Here is a 20,923-nt window from a genome sequence, read left to right as displayed (position 1 = left end):
ACAGAGTGGGAACATGGACAGCTGTACTTTTCAAGCAATTCTTAGATTCTGGAACAGTCCCAAAAGATTGGAAAACAACAATGTAACACCTTTATTTAAATAAAAAGGAGACATTAAACAGGACATTACAGGTTACTTATTGTTACTGGGAGATGTTAGTGTCTGTTATAAATAGCAGAGCATTTTTTTTGATAGATATTTTTAAAAAAGAAAATTTTTTTATAACATATTATTACAAACTTACAAAATAATACATACAAATACAAACATTAATATACAATTAAATATTAAATAAATAATAGCCAAAACATAGCAAACAAAGAGAAAAGATAAAAAAAACTAACTACTAATCTAACCTATAACTAACCAGAACGTATAATAAAATAAAAAAAAAACAATAATTAAATAATGAGGTACATGCTCAGAACGAATTAACATCAAGTCATAATAAAACCTGTATTTGTACGGGATTCCTCTCCCTGGGGGCCCCCGGACCAGCCAGAACTAGATAAAAGCCCTTGACAAAATGGCCGAAATATCTGTATCTATATAGTTCAGAAAGGGCTGCCATATTTTATAAAATAATTCAGTTTTCTGATGCACCATATTTGTAAGGAAGTCAAGGGGAATACATATAACCAACCTATACCAATTCAGACGTCCTGGAGGGCCCTCAGCTACCCAATTTACTAAGATATGTTTCGTTGCACAAAAGGAGAGAATGGAGAATAATTTCCTCCCGTGCACATCCAGGCAAGGCAAGCTCGAAAAGCCCAGGAGAAGAGATACTGGATCCACCCTAATTTCCGCTCCCAAGATTTCTGTCAGAGCATTTGCTACTCTGACAGTATTTGCGGATCTTATGACATGTCCATAAGCAGTGTGTGAGAGTGCCCACCTCTGTTTTACATTTAGGACACATTGGAGATGCTCCTGCCCTAAATTTTGCCAATCATTCTGGTGCTATATGAGTCATATGGAGTAAGTTCACTTGAATAGCTTGGGTTCTATTACAGATAGAAATCTTTCTGGCATTTTCCCAGATGTCGTCCCACATTTGTGAAGAGATTACCAACCCCAATTCCTGATTCCATGTTTTAAACAATCTTTCCATGTCTTCCAAAACTTCGTTATGTAGTGAATGATAGAGAGTGCTGACCGAGGGTAAACTCATCGGCACAACACTCTTCGTTCCCTATCTGATTTATAAGAGCAATTTAATAACGTAGTTTTCTTCTGTACGTAATCTCGAATTTGGAAGTACCGAAAGAGGTCTCCATTAGGGGGTAGTCCAAATTTCTGGTGTAACTGTTCAAAAGACATCATAACCTCCTCATCGAACAGATCCCCTAAACAGGAAATACCCCTGGACCTCCAGGATTTAAATGTGGCATCTGTGAGCCCTGGTTGAAAACCCCATGCTCCCACTATAGTAGCATAAGGGGAGGTTTTTTTGTGAGTTGCCCTCGTTTTGCCGCATTAGCTTCCATGCTTTAATTGTATTTAATACAGTAGGGTTTTTGCAATGGTCCATAATGATTTTAATTTTATCTAAAAATAGGAGATTAATTAGGGGACACTTTGCTTGAGAGGCCTCGATGTCCATCCAGATTGATTGCGGGTCACACGAGACCCAATCAGCTATGTAGCTTAATAGAGAACTCAGCTGATACTTCGTAAAGTCTGGAAAATCCAGCCCTTCCCTTGCTTCATCTTCTGCCTCGGAACACTTCAACCCCAGGGCATCAATGTGGACTTCACCAGTTTCCTCATTTCCCCTTCCCCCACCTCACCCCAGCTCCAAACTTCCAGCTCAGCACCGCTCTCATGACCTGTCCTACCTGCCTATCTTCCTTTCCACCTATCCACTCCACCCTCCTCTCTGACCTATCACCTCCATCCCCACCCCCATTCACCCATTGTACTCTTTGCTACCTTCCCCCAACCCTCCTCTCTGACCTATCACCTCCATCCCCACCACCATTCACCTATTGTACTCTATGCTACTTTCTCCCTATCCCCACCCCTCTCTCATTTATCTCTCCACCCGGAGGCTCCCTGCCTCTATTCCTGATGAAGAGCTTTGGCCTGAAATGTCGATTTTCCTGCTCCTTGGATGCTGCCTGACCTGCTGTGCTTTTCCAGGACCACTCTAATCCAGAATCTGGTTTCCAGTATCTGCAGTCCTTGTTTTTACCTTGTGGAAACTGCAGCTTCCTTAACTTAATAAGGGGCCGTCTATGATTCCAGATGAACGAACCAAGCCAACCATGTAGCTTGTGCAATGCTGGCCTCGGTAGCATCACAGGGAGAATTCTCATCGGGTATAAGAGACGGGGCAAAATATTCATTTTAATTAGAGCTATTCTGCCTAACCAAGATATTGGTAGATCCCCCCAACGTTGAAGGTCCTGCCTTATCCTCTCCAATAGATGCACAAAATTGACTTTATACAACTGACCAAATATTGGGGTGATAAAAATAACTAAATATAAAAAACCCTTCAGAGACCACCGAAAGGGAAAATGAGATCCGTCCAATAATTTGTAACCTGAGAATGCACTAAATATATTAATAACTTGGATCAGGTGGGAATAGGAAAGGTGAGGTCACCCTGTTAGGAGTTTTCTACAGGCCTCCTAATAGTCCTAGAGACATAGAAGAAAGGATTGCGAGGATGATTCAAGAGAAGAGTGAAAGTAATAGGGTGGTTGTTATGGGGGACTTTAACTTTCCAGATATTGATTGGGAAAGCTATAGCTCTAGTTCGTTAGATGGGTCGGTGTTTGTCCAATGCGTGCAGGAGGGTTTCCTGACACAATATGTAGACAGGCCAACAAGAGGTGAGGCCATACTGGATTTGGTTCTTGGTAACGAACCAGGCCAGGTGTTAGAATTGGAGGTAGGTGAGCACTTTGGGGACAGTGACCGCAATTCCGTAACTTTTACTCTGGTGATGGAGAGGGATAAGTGTGCACTGCAGGGCAAGAGTTATAGCTGGGGGCAGGGAAATTATGATGCGGTGAGGCACGACTTAGGATGCGGGCTTGGAAAAGTAGGCTTCAAGGAAAGGGCGCAATTGATATGTGGAGCTTGTTCAAGGAGCAACTATTGAGTGTCCTTGGTAAGTATAAAGTTAAAAATCACACAACACCAGGTTATAGTCCAACAGGTTTAATTGGAAGCACACTAGCTTTTGGAGCGACGCTCCTTCATCAGGTGATTCAATCACCTGATGAAGGAGCGTCGCTCCAAAAGCTAGTGTGCTTCCAATTAAACCTGTTGGACTATAACCTGGTGTTGTGTGATTTTTAACTTTGTACACCCCAGTCCAACACCGGCATCTCCAAATCTTGATAAGTATGTACCTGTCAGGCAGGGAGGAAAGGGTCGTGCGAGGGAGCCGTGGTTTAATAAGGAATTGGAATCCCTTGTTAAAGGGAAGAGGGCGGCCTATTTAAACTGGGGCGATTGAGAGTTATAAGGTAGCCAGGAAGGACCTGAAGAGAGAGCTAAGAGCAGCAAGGAGGGGACATGAAAGGTCCTTAGTTGGTAGGATTAGGGAAAACCCAAAGGCTTTCTATAGGTATGTCAGGAATAAAAGAATGACTGGGGTAGGAATAGGTCCAGTCAAGGATAGTAGTGGGAAATTGCGTATAGAGGCTGAAGAGATTGGGGAGACATTGAATGAATACTTTTCGTCAGTATTCACTCAGGAACAGGACATTGTTGCCGATGTGAATACTGAGTCACAATTAATTAGAATGGACGGCTTCGAGATTTGTAGGGAAGACGTTTTGTAAATTCTGGAAAGGGTGAAAATAGATAAGTCCCCTGGGCCTGATGGCATTTATCCTAGGATTCTCTGGGAAGCAAGGGAGGAGATTGCAGAGCCATTGGCCTTGATTTTTATGTCCTCGTTGTCTACAGGAATAGTGCCAGAAGACTGGAAGATAGCAAATGTGGTTCCCTTGTTCAAGAAGGGGAGTAGGGACAACCCTAGTAACTACAGGCCGGTGAGTCTCACTTCTGTTGTGGGCAAAGTCTTAGAGAGAATTGTAAGGGATAGGATTTATGAACATCTGGATAGGAATAATGTGATCAAGGATAGTCAGCATGGTTTTGTGAAGGGCTGGTCGTGCCTCACAAACCTTATTGAATTCTTTGAGAAGGTGACTAAGGAGGTGGACGAGCGTAAAGCGGTAGATGTGGTGTATATGGATTTTAGTAAGGCGTTTGATAAGGTTCCCCATGGTAGGCTACTGCAAACAAATACGGAGGTATGGCATTGAGGGTGAGTTGGAGGTTTGGATTAGGAATTGGCTAGCTGGAAGAAGACAGAGGGTAGTAGTTGATGGTAAAGGTTCATCATGGAGTGCAGTTACTAGCGGTGTTCCGCAAGGATCTGTTTTGGGAACATTGCTGTTTGTCGTTTTTATAAATGACCTGGAGGAGGGGCTAGAAGGTTGGGTGAGCAAGTTTGCAGATGATACGAAAGTCGGAGTAGTTGTTGACAGTGAGGAAGGATGTGTCAGGTTACTGCGGGATATAGATAAGCTGCAGAGCTGGGCAGAAAGGTGGCAAATGGAGTTCAATGTAGGTAAGTGTGAGGTGATTCACTTTGGTAAGAGTAACAAAAAGATGGGGTACTGGGCTAATGGTCGGATACTTGGTAGTGTGGATGAGCAGAGGGATCTTGGTGTCCATGTACACAGATCTCTGAAAGTTGCCACCCAGGTAAATAGTACGGTGAAGAAGGCATATGGCGTACTGGCTTTTATTGGTAGAGGAATTGAGTTCCAGAGTCCTGAGGTCATGTTGCAGTTGTGTAAGACTCTGGTGCGGCCGCATCTGGAGTATTGTGTGCAGTTTTGGTCACCATACTATAGGAAGGATGTGGAGGCACTGGAACGGGTGCAGAGGAGGTTTACCAGGATGTTGCCTGGTATGGTTGGAAGATCGTATGAGGAAAGGCTGAGGCACTTGGGGTTGTTTTCATTGGAGAAAAGAAAGTTTAGGGGTGACTTGATAGAGGTGTACAAGATGATTAGGGGTTTAGATAGGGTTGACCATGAGAATCTTTTTCCACGTATGGAGTCAGCTATTATGAGGGGCATAGCTTTAAATTAAGGGGTGGTAGGTAAAGGACAGATGTTAGGGGTAGGTTCTTTACTCAGCGAGTCGTGAGTTCATGTAATGCCCTGCCAGTAGCAGTGGTGGACTCTTCCTCTTTATGGGCATTTAAACGGGCATTGGATAGGCATATGGAGGATAGTGGGCTAGTGTAGGTTAGGTGGGCTTGGATCGGCGCAACATTGAGGGCCAAAGGGCCTGTACTGCGCTGTATTTTTCTATGTTCTAACCTTCGGAGCCATTATATTAGAATCAGCCCGTATAGCTTCCGCTAGTGGCTGAATTATTAGCGTAAATAACAACGGTAAGAGGACAAACCTGACGGCAGCCCCTACCCACACTGAAGCTATCTGAGCCTAAGCCATTGGTAATCATGTTCTGGGGCCTTTCCTTTTTTGAGAATGAGAGAAATATTCGCTTCTCTCAACGAGGGGGGGGGAGACAGCCCTGACCAAATGAGTAATTATACATGTCTATAAGTGGACCAGCTAGTACTCCTGTAAACTCTTTGTAGAATTCAACCTGGAATCCATCTCGGCCAGGTGCTTTACCACTTTGAAGCTGCTTGATTGTGTCAAGTACCTCCTGGGTTGTCAGGAGAGCATTCAGAATCGACACCTGTTCGGGTTAAGTGCGGAAAGGCCAGGCTTTTAAAAAAGGACTCCATCTTCTTAGCTCTGTCTTCCTTCACAATCCTGCGATTTATACAAATCAGAGTAAAACTCTCTGAAGATTGTGTTGATCCTTTTATGATTATGAGTCAAAGTACCAGCACTTTCCCTGATGGATGTGATAGCTTGAGGGGCCTTTATTTTCCTTGCATGAAACGTTAGGTATCTACCAGGCTTATCGCCATATTCATATAATCTTTGCTTTGCAAATAATATTTCCCTCTTTGCTGTTTGGGTAAGCGCGGTATTCAGGGCTGTCCTAAGGGCTGTAATCCTTTGTAATTTAGCAACAGAGGGCCTATCAACGTACGCTGTCTCAGCTGCCTTTAAGTGAGCCTCGAGTAAACGCTGTTGTCCTCCCTTTTGTTGTTTCTGGGTCGCCGAGTATGAAATGATCAGACCCCGCACCTGGCCTTAATGGTCTCCCACATCATCAATGGGTTACTGGCCGTACCTGAGTTAATTTCCAAAAAGATTTTGAATTCTTGAGAAAAATATTTTACGAATTTACTATCCTTCATTAAAAAAGAATCCATACGCCAATGTCGGGGGGTCGTTTCATTTTCCCTAGTCTTGGTTTCCATTTACACTGCAGCATGATCAGAGATTATTATATTACCTATTTTGCAGGATAGTATGGAATTCAGAAAGGTAGAGGGAACAAAAAACATATCAATTCAAATGTGACACTTATGTGGATTAGAATAGCAAGAATAACAAGAAAGATCTCTGCCTACTAATCTACTAATCCAGGCTCCTTATTCAAATCCGCCAATTGTCTGGATCTAGGAGATATACTCGCAGTACTCTTGGGTAGCCTGTCTACCTCCAGGTCCATAATACAATTAAAATCTCCTCCTATAATTATGTAACGAGACCCGAAAGCCATCGGTTTGGAGAATGCTTCAGCTATAAATTTGAAAGGGTGTGCCGGGGCACAATAAAGATTCAAAATCCCATACTCCTCTCCATTTATAAGGGCTTTGATCAGTATATACCGTCCAGATTCATCCTTTATCTGACTTATCTTGAAAGGAAGGTTCTTCCAAACGAGAATGACTACTCCCCTACTATTTGAATTAAAAGATGAAAAGAAGGCCTGATCAAATCCTCTCTGTTGTAATTTCAAGTGCTCTTTATCCAGTAAATGTGTCTCCTGTAAGAGAGCGATATCAACCCTTTCTTTTTTGAGGTTTGATAGTATTTTCTTCCTTTTGATTGGTGAATTACTCCTCTTGACATTCCAGGTGCACCACTTAATCGAATGACTAACCATGATCATCCAGGCAAGACCGAGACCCCCCGGGAGGAAGAACCCCCCGCCAAAACACCCCGAGCACAGACCGTAGAAAATTCACATAAGTAGAAATTCTTTAAAGCACTCATGCCAATATCATAAAAAACTATTTCTAAATAAGAAAAATATAAAACACATTTAAAAGGAGATTTTCCCCCTTGCTCCCAGGGGGCATCACTTCCTATCAGTAAACCCATCGTATCCTCTCCCAACCAGCGCCCCACCCTCAACCCAGGCACCACATAGTAAAATAAAGAAATTCCAGTGTACTATAAAGCTAAAGTTGAAAGTGAGTTCCCCACCCACTCCAACACCTAGATACATTTAGTAAAGATAATACCAAGTATAAGCATATAAAACTATAAAGTTACAATCTCAGTAGGTAACAACTAAGTATAATAACAGAAAAAGAAAACCCTGCTCTAATAAGAAATGAGGTAGGACAAAGCAAACGCACTCCCCACACGGTGGCACAGTGGTTAGCACTGCTGCCTCACAGCGCCAGAGACCCGGGTTCAATTCCCGACTCAGGCGACTGACTGTGTGGAGTTTGCACATTCTCCCTGTGTCTGCGTGGGTTTCCTCCGGGTGCTCTGGTTTCCTCCCACAATCCAAAAATGTGCAGGTTAGGTGAATTGACCATGCTAAATTGTCCGTAGTATTAGGTGAAGGGGTAAATGTAGGGGAATGGGTCTGGATGGTATACGCTTCGGCGGGTCGGTGTGGACTTGTTGGGCCGAAGGGCCTGTTTCCACACTGTAAGTAATCTAATCTAATCGAATCAACTAAACTGCCCGGCCTATATAAATAAAAAGGAAATCGCATACTGGAGAACAAATAAGTCCCCCTCCCTCCCCCCCGGAGACGATATTAAACAATAAAGGAAATAAGAAGAGGAAAAAAAGGATAGACCAGGGAGGGGGCGGGGGGAGGCAAAACAGCATCATTAACCACATGGATTAATACTTACAATTTATTTAAGAGAGTCCAAAAATTCTTTGGCCTTCTCCAGCGATCCAAAGTTATAGACGGATCCTTCGTGGTTAAAACGCAGCGTCACTGGGTAACGCAACGAATACTGGATGTTTAAGTCCCTGAGATGCTTCTTTGTTTCATCAAACGCCCTCCTCTTTGCGGACCAAAGCTGGGGAGAAATCCTGGCCAATTCACCTGACCAGCACATCTTTGGACTGTGGGAGGAAACCGGAGCACCCGGAGGAAACCCCCGCAGACACGGGGAGAATGTACAAACTCCACACAGTCAGTCGCCTGAGGTGGGAATTGAACCCGGGTCTCTGGCGCTGTGAGGCAGCAGTGCTAACCACTGTGCCACCATGGTAGGAAGGCAATTGGTGAGGATGACATAAAGAATCTGGAGGGAGATATAGACAGGTTAAGCAAGTGGGCAAAACTTGGCAGATGGAGGAAATGTAGGTAAATGTGAGGTTATGCACTTTGGCAGCAAGAATACAGGAAGTGAATTTTATTAAATGGACAATGACTGCAGAAAGCTATGGAACAGAGGGATTTGGACATTCTTCTGCATAAATTATAAAAAACTAATAATCAAGTTCATCAGGTAAGGAGGAATGCAAATAGAATATTGGCTTTTATTTCACAGAGATGGAGTATAGAGCGAGAGACGTTTTGCTAGAGCTATACAAGGCACTAGTCAGAGCACAGCTGGAATACTGTGAACAGTTTGGGTCCTTACACTGGAGACAGTCTAAGAGGGTTCACTAGGTTGTTCCTGGGAATGGAGGGAGTGTCTTGAGGAGCTGTTCAGTAGATTTGGTCTGTATTCATTGCAGTTTAGAAGAATGAAAGGGGAAACCTCATTGTAAACTACATGATTCTTAGAAGATTTGACAGGATAGGTGTGAAAAAGCAGTCTCTCCCACAAGGAGAAACAAAGACCAGATGGTGGAATCTCACAATAAGGGGTCATAAATTTAAAACAGTTGAGGAAGGATTTCCTCTCTCTGATCGTAGTAAATCAATGGAATTCCTTACCACAGAAACGAGGGTTTTGGGGAAAAGGCAGGAAAGTGAAGTTGAGAATAATCAGATCAGCCATAATCTCATTGAATGGCAGAGAGACTTGATGGGCTGAATGGAGAGTGTGGTGCTGGAATCAGGAATAATGAGAGGCTTATGCCCGAAACATCGATTTTCCTGCTCCTCAGATGCTGTCTGACTTGCTGTGCTTTTCCAGCACCACACTAATCTAGACTCCGATTTCCAGCATCTACAGTCCTCACTTTTGCCTAATATGTAGTCCCAGTGCAGTAAATGAAATTGCTTCATGACTGTTAAAGATTTGAAGCAGCAAGATATTTGATACCTTGAAATGCATTTTGCAAAATGCTTTTGTTTTGATATTTGATGCCTTTAGTACGGTTACTAAATCTGAGTCCATTGGTCAATTTCTCTTGTTGTTACTCTATGATAAAGACCACAGTTTGGAGTAAGGAAATTGTCTCTGACCGTCTTTGTTACAGCTGTCGGGACAGAAGGCGCCTGTGACTATGCTGCTCCCTCTTCAGAGAAATGCCCAAAGTACAAAAGTTGAAAGGATCTTATTGTTATTAACTAACCATATTTTAACCAACAGCTATCGGTATTTGGCTATGGTTGGGACAGGCAAGGCAACTGGCACCACTATTGGGAAAATAATCGGTTAGGTGGAGCATTCCGTGTAACAGGAGTACATAATGCAACCTTCGAGATGAATGTCATCACCCGTTTGGCAGAAATTGGGAAAATCCAACTATACAGGGGCAGACCTGGAACTTCCTGAACTCAGCAAAACGAAACTCGCCAAACTGTACAGCTATTCATCACAGAGACTGATCCAGTTAGAATGCACAGAAACAAACCTGACAGTTGGGAGAACCTAAGATGGATAGAACCACGTATTTTCTTCCACCAGTGTTCTGTAAACCTCAGGCAAAGTATTTTAAGATGAGCTGATTGTTTTCAGAAATCAATTGCATCGACTTAGTTTCTGTCCCCAAATAAAAGTTGATCTGTAACATTAATGGCCCAGATCCCTCATTCTGGATCAGGTAGCCAAAGGCTGGCTGGATCCCAAAGCATGGACTCTGTTGATCAGATAGGAGCATCACTGGCTCAATCAACATTTGTTGCCCTTTTTTAATTGCTGTTCGGAAGGTGGGCTGTCTTCTTAAATCACAATGACGTATTTTATTTAAAATACAACAGAGACTTACTCAGCCATTTCAGAGGGCCTGGATAAGAGTTAACTACATTGCTGTAGGTCTGGAGTCACATGTAGGCCAGGCCAGGTAAGGATGGCAGAATTTCTTCCCTAAAGAACATTAGTGAATCTCTTGGGTTTTTATGGCAATGGGTTGTTTTTGTGGTCACTTTTGCTCAATAAACTTTTTATTCCAGATTTATTTAACTGAATTCAAATTGTGTAATCAATGTGGTGGAAACAACTTTGGACTACTCAGAGTATTTAACTGTAATGACACAGTTCAACATGAATTCAACCTTGTCTTACTCCTCATGAACTGGACAAACCTGCACATTTCCAGTCTGTTGCAGCCACGGCCCAGCCCAGTCCAGTTTGCTGGCCCTGAGTGACACGAGTGTTGCCCATCCAGTTCCTTTCAAGGTCACCGTGCACCATCATGGTGACAAAGTTCAAGTCCGACAAAAGTCACTTTACTTGTGTTGTCCAAATTGCACCTAATCCAGAAAGACCAGTAAGGTCTGATCCAAGTCAGCTTGACCCATACAGGCCCCGGTTTTGACTGGAGGGCCCACGACTGAAGGTTGTAGATTCAAAGGGATTTTTGGAGCATGGGGTATTGTGTGTCAGGGCAGTGTATTAAGAGCAGGGACACAGCATCAACTTGAGTAACAGAGAGATAACAGACAGAATGGCATCTTCCTGTGTTTTAAATGTTTGAGATTTTAGTCATTAATCAATTTGAAGAAATCATTTCAACAGAAAATTGAAAAGAATGTTCACAAATTGAAGAACTCACTCCACTGATTTGAAGTTTTATCTTGTATACACCAAATTTTGAATTCTCAATGGATCTAGCGCCTGGGGAGAACTTTGTGTCCGTTTGTTGGACTGCTGACTAAAAATCTGTATGTTTCTCAAACATGTACATAAAAGAGAGACACAATACAGGAGAATATTCCCCCATATTCCTTTAATTTAAGGCTGCAGCAGTCACTACAAAGAAAACAAAAAAAATTACTAGAATCCTTATACAACAAAGGAGAAGAGATCAACTCTCAAACAATCCAACAATCAAACAACTGTAGCAATACAGCTTTAAAGAGACAGTATTCTTTATGGTCATCGTGCTGAGAAATGTATTTGCAACATTCAGGAATCAGATTTTTGCAGGTCAAGAGCCCTTGTTACCATTTTCAGACAACTAGAATGAGAATCAGGTCCTAACGTTCCATTTCCTTTTACAAAGACTTTGTGCAGGAAGGTGATGTCACTGAAGTCAGTTTAGCTCAATAGACAAGCCTCCAACACCATTCAGTCAGAGACTCCGAAACAGAAGAACTCTTACAACAGCCATCATACTTGGAAGATTTCAATTGTCTTGAGTTTGTGTTGGTGCCTTTGAACGCAAATGTACTAATTACCAAGACAGTGCGGTCAGGATTGAAGCACAGCAAATCTTGAAGCAAACATCATTGCACTGGCTTGCTCCAAAGTGAGGTGGTATGCTCTGGGAACAGCAACAAAAAAGAACTCCACACTGAAATTTATCAACAGTGAGCTCCAAGAATTGCCCAACTCACTGGCCCTCTCAGTACCATCTTTCTTCCAAAACCACTGTTTTAAAAAGCCCCCAAAAAATAAAGCTATAAAATCAGGAAGTGGTTCAATTGCTGAGCAGGACTGGTGGTCATGACCATCAGAGCATTTAGGAGGGTGAACTTAGTTATTTCTTGCATATAACTCTAGGGAATTCTGACCATTACAAAAAAGGAAAATTTATTCAACTGGAATACAGGAGCTCAAATACACAGCACAGTGAAGGCTCATCGCCACAGTCAGATTCTAGAGAGTCAGATGGAAATCAGGTTTGTCTGATCTTTGAGCCGTTGCTGAAGAAGAGCTGAGATTGGAGAATGAGCCCATTCGGTTGGCTCTTAAACATCTTGCAGTGGCTGCTTTGAGTTTTTGTGGCCAGTGGGCTAGACACAGGCAATAAGCTTGCCACATATTTACTAACTGGTGAAGACCCCACCAAAACAATGCAAGGTAAGAGAATAAAATAACTGATGTTGAGGCAGAGTTTGTGTCCAGACTCTCAGCTTGTCTACTAACGTCTGACCTGAAGATGTTCCCAGGAAGATTTGCTAACTGTAGTTCGAGTATCGACAGAATACCAAGATTCCATTTACAATCCGACTTACTGTGAACCAGCTATCTATGTAGGGCAATGTATAATGGACTATAAACTGTCAGGCCACAAAGATCTTAATTGTTTATATTAATATAGTATCAATACCAAACATTTTATGAAAGAAACTTTAGAAGTTTGATCTGGATGTTGATAAATTAAACACTGTTTTGTTCACAGTCCCTCTGCAGTATTTGGCTTAATTTGTACACAAAGAAATACTGTCTCTTTAAATCATGTCAATTTTAATAAACATTTTGTATTCAACAAACTGGAAGAAAAATGCTCTATGAAAATTTGTCAAAAAATAATGACTTTTTCACCTTCCCACATGGTAAGATGGAGTAGAAAATTGAACTGTGATTGGTGCACTTGCAAATGATTAGCACAATTCCCCAAAGTATATGGCATTCAATAAAAAACTCTTTCGATTCCTCCAAACCTACACCTCAGTAAACTGGTTTCTGTTCTAAAGTGCCATGATTATGCAAAAATATTTGTGTATTTTTCTTTTGTGCTTATTGAGGTCAGAGGTGTTAGTGTTGGGAATGAAATTGTGTTACTTTTAGCTGGCAGTGTCAGTATCAAATGCCCCAACTGGAATAAAACTGACATGAGACTGAATCATGCTCTTTCCTGTGTGTCCCCAGCTGAAAGATGAGCCAGTTAACCAGACACTGTACAAGGCTCCTCCATTGCTCATCCCACTGCACCACTGCTGCTGCTTTGCATTCCTTTATTACTGCTTGTTCCCACAGACTACACACATGCTAAGACAAATCTGCTGGGATGATTTGTAAACCAGTGAAAATAATCTTCTTACTGGTTTTCCTCCATCCTACCACTGGAATCAGTAAGCACATGATTCTCAAATCTAACATCATGATGTATTTTTCTTGTTATTGTGACATTGTCACATACAGAGTCCAAGTCTACAAAATGGCTAAAGCACTGTGCCCAGTCATACACATAAGCAGAAGCTTGAGCCCGTATTCTCAAAGCCAGGATTCAGGACAACACTGAGAGCCATTATGGTACCTCAGAGCCAGGAAGCCCAGGTTCAAGCCCCACCTTCTCCAAAGTTGTGTTGTTACATCTCTTAACAGGTTAATGAAAAGGTATTGACAGGAGAACCCTACTGCTCACTACAGAGTCAATGTGAGAACATGCCACTTGCTTAATTTCCCCAGGGTTGTAACAAAATGAGAGCTTCTGTGAGATTGGTGGACTAGTGTTGATTTGTCCTTAGGTATGTATTGGTAGGTTTATGATGCAATGATCGATGAACTGAGACCTGCCCAACTTGCCTCACACAGAATCCTTTGAACTAACCTCCGCAGGTACTCTAGGCTTTCGTTCTGCTAGCCTGGACTGGATAAAACAGGCCAAACCACTGCAGAGAATTACAGATTGTGCTTATTTTGCAATTCCTACTTTTTTTCTACATATAAATATTTCAACTTTGGTTTTTACTTTGAGAACTGTACACCCCACAGTTAAAATCGACAGCAAATTGCCACGCCTGAATTAAAATAGCTCAGTTTTGGGAAATCTGGCAGTGTTGCTGACTTCCTGCTTTCCAAGGTCATTGCTATTGTTGTGTTTACAAATCTCTCTCTCGGGAACTTACTAACTGCTGGGCACTGCTGTATAACAGATTACAAGCAGAGTGAGAGTTACATCTCTTAAAGGGACACACACTCAAAATTTGGCACATTGATTGCACTGCAAAGGATTCACAATTACATGTTGACTTATTCATGGGTTCAAAGATCTTGGACAATTCCCTGCACTGCTCAGACTCTCAATCCCAAAACAAATGATCTTTCACACTGTCCTTCCACCTCCTGTCTTAACACCCGTCACTATTTCCTTTTCTCTGACAACCCTCAATCTTACAAGCCCAAGCAGAGAATACTGTCTGCTAATACAATTCATTGAACCTTGGTTCAATACTCCTGCATCTTGAGGCTAGGCACAACTCTTGGGTTTCCATTAAACACAGCACTTACCAAAGGCTTTTCTAATCTCTGTGCTTCCTTAGATAAAGGCTGATTCATAGTTACATTAAGAGATTGCAATTCACCACAAAGCGCAGAGTAACTGTCAGCAAATGTCACTGGCCTCAGCACCAATTCACAAGCTGCAAGAAAATTTTAAGATTTCAGGAATTTTACTGAAAATTCAAGTATGATTTCATATGGTAAGAGGGCCCAAATTCTGGATTTATTTTGGAAGAAAAGTGATTTTTCAACTTTACTTAGAAGCAAGAGAAATAAGAGTGGGAATAGCAATAGACATTATAGAAGAGTCAGGGCTGGCTCAGAGCCTTTGGCAACAGGGGGAGCAGTGGAAACAGATATCATTCACAGTTTTCTTTGTATAGGGAAGCTGTGAGGATGGATGAATATTTTAGAACCTTGCACTGAAGAGAGTTTTTTTGAAGAACTTTCCCTCAGGAGCTGAACTGTGCACTGGAGAGACTGGAACCAGGAGAGACCAACAGTGCAAAGGATGAACTTGCTGGATTGAGAGACTGAATCTTGTTCTGTGACACCTAGTTAATAATGACCACTGACTGTTTTTAAACGTTGGGTAAATCTGTATGGTGAAGGGGAGATATAATTCCAATGAAATCTACTCATCTTTCCTTAATGCCCAGACCAGCTGGGTTAGTGATTGTTGTTACTGATGAGAAAACTTAAAATACTGCAGAAAAACACTCTGGTCAGTAAAGCTCACCCTCATCTTAAATATCAGAATTAAACACTTAAACTGTACTGACACCCTTCACATTAGGCATGGTGATGCACAGGTTAAACTCAACACTAGTCAGCTCTTCTTGAATGAGAAAGCAGCCCTGTGGTCCTCTGTGACTATGGTAACTTTACCTCAATGAAGGGCATAGGGTGTAGCCCGGGTTAATCCTCAAATACCAAGTTCAGCTTGACTCAGCGGTGGTCAGTTCCCAGCTGGAGAATGGTCTGGGCACTGCATCTTGAGGGATGTATTGCCAATTTTTAGGGTAGGGGGAGTGTAGAGGGTTGAGGACAGGTTGCACAGACCTGACAATTACTCTCGAGTTTAAAAGGGCAAGAGGCGATTTGGGTAAGGTGTTTGAAGTGATTCACTACAGTTATTACAGGGAGAGTTTGTCCTCTGGAGGGAGTAGTCCTGAGGTAGGCCTTTCAGGGGATGCTGTCAGGAAGGTGTTTTACTACAAAGCAGAGTGGAAATCTCAGGCTCCCCTCTCTGGGATGGCCAGGGTTAAATAAACTCCTTGAGACTGGGTATAGTATAAGTAGCAAGAATGAGCAAGTGTGGAGTTCCTGCAGACACCTGGTCTTAAAAGATTAAATTCATTCCTTACTTAGTATCAATTTATCAAAGAGGAACATTGTGTTTACAATTAAAATCCAAACAAGCTCAAACTAATTCTCCCCAAAACAGGCCACTCCTTTGTGATAGACTTCTCTGATTTTACAAAAAATATTGGGAAAAAAATTAAAGATTGGCAAATCCAGTTACAGCCATAAGGCAGTGATGTCAGTTTGAAAGCTCCCAGTTAATTACATCGGTCATGTGCAATTTGGAAATCAAAGATGATCTGCGGCTGCTCCTTGGGGCCAGAATTTAACACACAATTCAAAGGCAGATGGTCCTTAACTTTGAGACTGAAATAAGTACAAAATTGGGAAGAGTAGGCACTTGCAGTGAGAACAAAGCAGGTTTTTGAAGTTACGAGGCAGTATTCCCTTGTGAGGTGAGGCATAGAATCAGAGCATCAGATACAGTGGGTGAGAGCTGGTGTGAGAAATATGACCAGAGAGAGATGAGATGACAGGCTGAGATTCTACAAGGGCACCAGGGAACCGGACAATTCTTCAGCTCCCAAAACCATTGCACAATCCTAGAGTAAGCACAATAAAAAACAAAACTGGAAAATGTCTTTTTAAAACAAATGCTGATAAGCTGTCCCGAGGTTGTAGAAATCACCATTTGACATTAATATATAGCCATCACTCCCTCCATTTATCAAAAATGATTAAAAAAGGCTATTTGTGCAGACAGCATTAGTCAAAGCACACCCTGCTAGTGAATGCTTCACTTAATAATTGCAAGCATCTCAAGCGAGCTGCGTGTTTGCGGTGAACAGTAATCACTATTTGATGGTGCGAACCCATTTCACACCAGCTCCAGTCCTGGTCCTTGTTTGCTACAATTACATTTGCAATTCCAACCTATTCCTCCATCTTAGTTAAAATCTGAATTAAAAATCTCCCAACTCCCAGTACAATTTGAACTTTTTGACAGTTTACCATATTGAAGCAGAGAAATATTGCTCTAAATATAGGATGCATCCCAAAGTTGGTTTTGAATTTCAGTTCTATGCTGTTTGATGCAATTATTTAGCAACAGCTTTTCTGATCCTTCAAGAATTCTCACTATAGATCTCAGGAGACACAATGGAGATTCCATTGAGGTTTGTTGGAGTGAATAAGAAAAGATTATTTAGCACCAGCCGGGGCAGGCACCAGCTGCAGCCAGTGGTTAAAGGCTGCATGTTAGCTCTTCATAACATCACAGTGCACACAGCTCAGGCAGCAGTTACAGGAATGTGCTGATGTACAAATGCTAAACCTATCATATAAAAGAAAATATTTAGCGGACTGTTCACATTGCAAGCTAACTAACATAGTTTAATAGCCAATTAAAGTTTGGGATGGGCGGACAATTTTAAAACACTGCCCACTTAAGCCAAAAGAACAGATAATTAAACACTGTCACCCCTGAACACTTCGAACCCAAACTGCAAAGATGCCAGAACTACAAAGCAATGCAACAGGCCCCAGCAGTAAAAGATAAACTTTAAAAGGGATTTAAAAACTAACATATACAAACTAATTCGTTACCATTTAAAGCCTTTCGCATCAATGAGTGTGGTGGAGTTTAACAGCAATATTTGCTGCAAGAACTCATTGTACAACAAAAGCTTTCACAATTTTGACACAAATAAATATCTTTTGATGTTAAGGAAAGAAAATAAATCTGTTGTTGCCCTCCACCATGCAGTTTTTTAAAAAACCATGAAAACAAGTGAACTGCTGGAGTTCCTGTGTGAAGATGAATTTTGCTGCTTTTCACTAAGAGAACAGAGTTCTTTACAAACCCAGAGCAACTTAAATCAAATCCTTTGTAAGAAGTTTCTAGTTCGAAATCCTGAGCAGATCCCCTGAAGTGTCATAATGTTATTTCCGTGTTTTCCACCTCAAAACACACTTCAAATGGATGAATCACGTTCCTGGCAGTGCTTGTTTCTGCAAGGAACAGGGTCAGTTTGTTTCAGGAGTTCAGGAGAGGGAGGTACATACTCCCATTCCCCACCCCACTCTGATTTCTTGCTATTCTCTTCTGAAGCTGTAGGTGGGGTAAGATGCATGAAAATTCTGCCACTTTCCCACAAATGGTTTTCTCCAAATGCTGAGCAGAGAGGGTTAATGTTAACTGGGTGGAGTGAGAGACACTGTGCTCTGATTCACCGTCACCCAATATCTACACAGCCCCATTTCAGGATTCATTCTTCAGTGATCACAAGGAAGAACCTGGCCTGGATTTCCATCGCTAACCAGGGTATTTGGACCAATGGCAGCCTATCCCCTCGCTGGAGTCTCAGCTCATCACCTGCTGGGCTGTGTGATCCAGTCTTGCAAACACCAGCGTTCACTATCCCTCCCGAGCCCACAGCATCTGAGAGGGTCAGCCTCCCACTCTGTAATTGGGTACAGGAGCAGGCAAGGATTCCTGAGCCATCAGGGGAACTGGCACTTGACAGGTTCTTGATGACGATGTGTGTATGAGCAGTTTAATCTGAGAATGAGGAGAAAGAATTGTCACCAGTTTAAAAACAAAAGGCAGAGAAAGAGAGCAAGGGGACAAAGTTGTTGGCTTTGAAACAATTTGCATTTCTCCCAGGGGCTGAGGGTGTTAAATGATCCTGGGGGCTGATCGGTCATTGGTTAAAGTCTTTCTAAGTTTGACCCCCCTGCGAATCATAGACAGAACATCATCACCTCCCTCAGTTGGTGAGGGGGTAGCAGCAGCAATGTGGACCCCTGCAGTCCTTTGGGAATCCTCAGCGGGTCCCAAGTGTGGAGTCAGTCCGTTTCCTGTATTATTTGTTGCTTGCATCGATTCTCGGGCATTCTGGAGATTGGGGGCTGATCGCTGGAGGCCACTGACCTGGAGAGGTTTCTCTGGTACAAGGGTGTAGCCAGGGGTCTGGGCCATGCTTAGGCTTTGGGTCGAGCTGCAGATTCCCTGCTTCCTTTGCACAAAACTGGAACGCCCTCCGTGCAGACTAACACACTCCTCACTGCCCGTCCGAGACACTGCCAGCCCCATCGGCTTGCTGGCCACAGGTGGCCCTGGAATTGGCACCATCGGAGTCCGGATGGGAATGGGCACACCGCCGATGGTGCCACGCCGAAAGGTTGGTTTGCTGGAAGGCTTTCTGCGAATCGTAGCAACATGAGATGTCATCGTGGGCTCAGGGTCAACCAAGAGACTCACTGTGGAAGCTGGCCGCTTCACCTGGAACATCTTCCTGTAATTCAGGCTGATGTCACTGTTCCTGGGAATGGTGGACGATTTATCAAAGTCAATCTGATCAGGCAGTTCCTGCTCTCCATGCAGAGACAGGTAATCATAATCAGGCACTGAGACACAGAGAGAGAGAGAAATTAAGACACATACTGAAGGAAATACTGAACACAGCAAGCACTCCCAATACTCTGCAGCTGTAAGGCTGTCTGAAATGTCTGTGCATCACTGAATGATAGAGCCTTGCTGGGAGCTTTCCATTAAATTGCTGTAAGCTTAGTCAAAGACAGGAAGAAGTCTTTCCCAAAACCAAAGGCAGTGGTGTTCCCATGTATCTGCTGCCCTTCTACTTACTGTTTCAGAAGGTAGAGTCAGCACTGAGGGAGTGCCGCACTGTTGGAGGGTCAGTGCTGAAGGAGTGCCACACTGTTGGAGGGTCAGTGCTGAGGGAGTGCCGCACTGTTGGAGGGTCAGTGCTGAAGGAGTGCCACACTGTTGGAGGGTCAGTGCTGAGGGAGTGCTGCACTGTTGGAGGGTCAGCACTGAGGGAGTGCCGCACTATTGGAAGGTCAGCACTGAGGGAGTGCCGCACTGTTGGAGGGTCAGCACTGAGGGAGTGCCACACTGTTGGAGGGTCAGCACTGAGGGAGTGTCCGCACTTTCGGAGGGACAGCGCTGAGGGATTGCCACATTGTTGGAGGGTTAGCACTGAGGGAGCACCGCACTGTTGGAGGGACAGTGCTGAGGGATTGCCGCACTGCCAGAGGGTCAGCGTTGAGGTAGCACCACACTGTTGGAGGGACAGTGCTGAGGGATTGCCTCACTGCCGGAGGGTCAGCGTTGAGGGAACACCACACTGTCAGAAATGCTGTCCTTTTGATGAGTTTTTAAACTGAGATCCTGTCTTTGTCTTTCAGTGCAAGAGGTGATCAAGGAACCCAAGTTTTCAATAACATTCATCATAAATTGATTATATTTGTCACTCATCTTACCGGTGATTATGGGATCTTGATGTGTACATGATGGGAGCACTCAAGAATGGCCCAATACCTGAAGTTGCTTCATATTAACCCCTGCATCCCGCTCTCCCCAGAGATTGCTGACTGTCAACAACTTGTGCCTCTTAGGTTAACCCCTTAAAACTACCAGCCTCCAATTTACTAGTTTATAATAAATGACACATAATCTTATAACTCACCAATCAGGGATTGTTCCTTCTTCACTGCTGTAACACAACCAGCAAAATTCAAACAGATGTCAGTCAAATGTTACAAAGAACCTTCACCTTCAACAATTCCTAACTCCGCCCAGTACAGTCTGTCTCGAAACCTGTACAGGTCTATACTTGAAAGTCTTGATATACGAGGAACAATGGGACAAGTTTGGGATTGATACAGGGCAATGGGGACAGAGTGGGGCAGTAGGATCAATTTGAGATTGATACAGGGCAATGAGGAGAGAGTTGGACAAGGGATCAGTTTGGGATTGCTTATGCTAAATGCCTACATGGACATTATGGGAAATTTATGTGATAACAGACTATGCTTTTATGACCAGCAATGCCACTTGATGAAATTTTAAATGATTATTTTGATTTTTGTTAATTTTGTCCCAAGAGTTTACAAGGAGTTGATTTATTAGATTCCCTACAGTGGAGAAACAGGCTCTTTGGCCCAACAAGTCCACACCGACCCTCCAAAGAGTAATCTACCCAGACCCATTTCGCTCTGACTAATGCACCTAACACTATGGGCAATTTAGCATGGCCCATCCAGGTCTCTCCTTCCCCAGTATAGGTGTCAAAGTCCCAG

General features: G+C 43.0%; 2 protein-coding genes across 15 annotated transcripts in view; one reads left to right on the top strand and one right to left on the bottom strand.

Annotated features, from left to right (window-relative positions):
- Positions 1-10,136, top strand: part of LOC122560333 (CMP-N-acetylneuraminate-beta-galactosamide-alpha-2,3-sialyltransferase 2-like) — a 48,833-nt gene extending 38,697 nt beyond the window's left edge. For all 9 annotated transcript variants that reach the window (XM_087994659.1, XM_087994656.1, XM_087994657.1 and 6 more), the window contains one exon: positions 9,716-10,136. In XM_087994659.1, coding sequence (XP_087850785.1) covers positions 9,716-9,901 — 186 coding nt within the window. In that variant the 3' untranslated portion in view covers positions 9,902-10,136. The remainder of the gene's footprint in view (positions 1-9,715) is intronic.
- A 1,143-nt stretch (positions 10,137-11,279) lies between these two features.
- Positions 11,280-20,923, bottom strand: part of mtss1 (MTSS I-BAR domain containing 1) — a 228,518-nt gene continuing 218,874 nt past the window's right edge. For 4 of the 6 annotated variants that reach the window (XM_087994651.1, XM_087994649.1, XM_087994653.1 and 1 more), the window contains 2 exons: positions 20,311-20,337; positions 11,280-19,228 (listed from right to left, as the gene is read on the bottom strand). In XM_087994651.1, coding sequence (XP_087850777.1) covers positions 18,498-19,228; positions 20,311-20,337 — 758 coding nt within the window. In that variant the 3' untranslated portion in view covers positions 11,280-18,497. The remainder of the gene's footprint in view (positions 19,229-20,310; positions 20,338-20,923) is intronic. The other 2 variants (XM_087994654.1, XM_087994650.1) reach the window with 2 other exon arrangements.

This window comes from Chiloscyllium plagiosum, unplaced genomic scaffold (genome assembly GCF_037043375.1).
Source record: "Chiloscyllium plagiosum isolate Xiang-an unplaced genomic scaffold, Cpla_swu_hap1 HiC_scaffold_15, whole genome shotgun sequence".
Classification (NCBI taxonomy): Eukaryota; Metazoa; Chordata; class Chondrichthyes; order Orectolobiformes; family Hemiscylliidae; genus Chiloscyllium; species Chiloscyllium plagiosum.
This window is presented reverse-complemented; position numbering and strand designations above follow the sequence as displayed.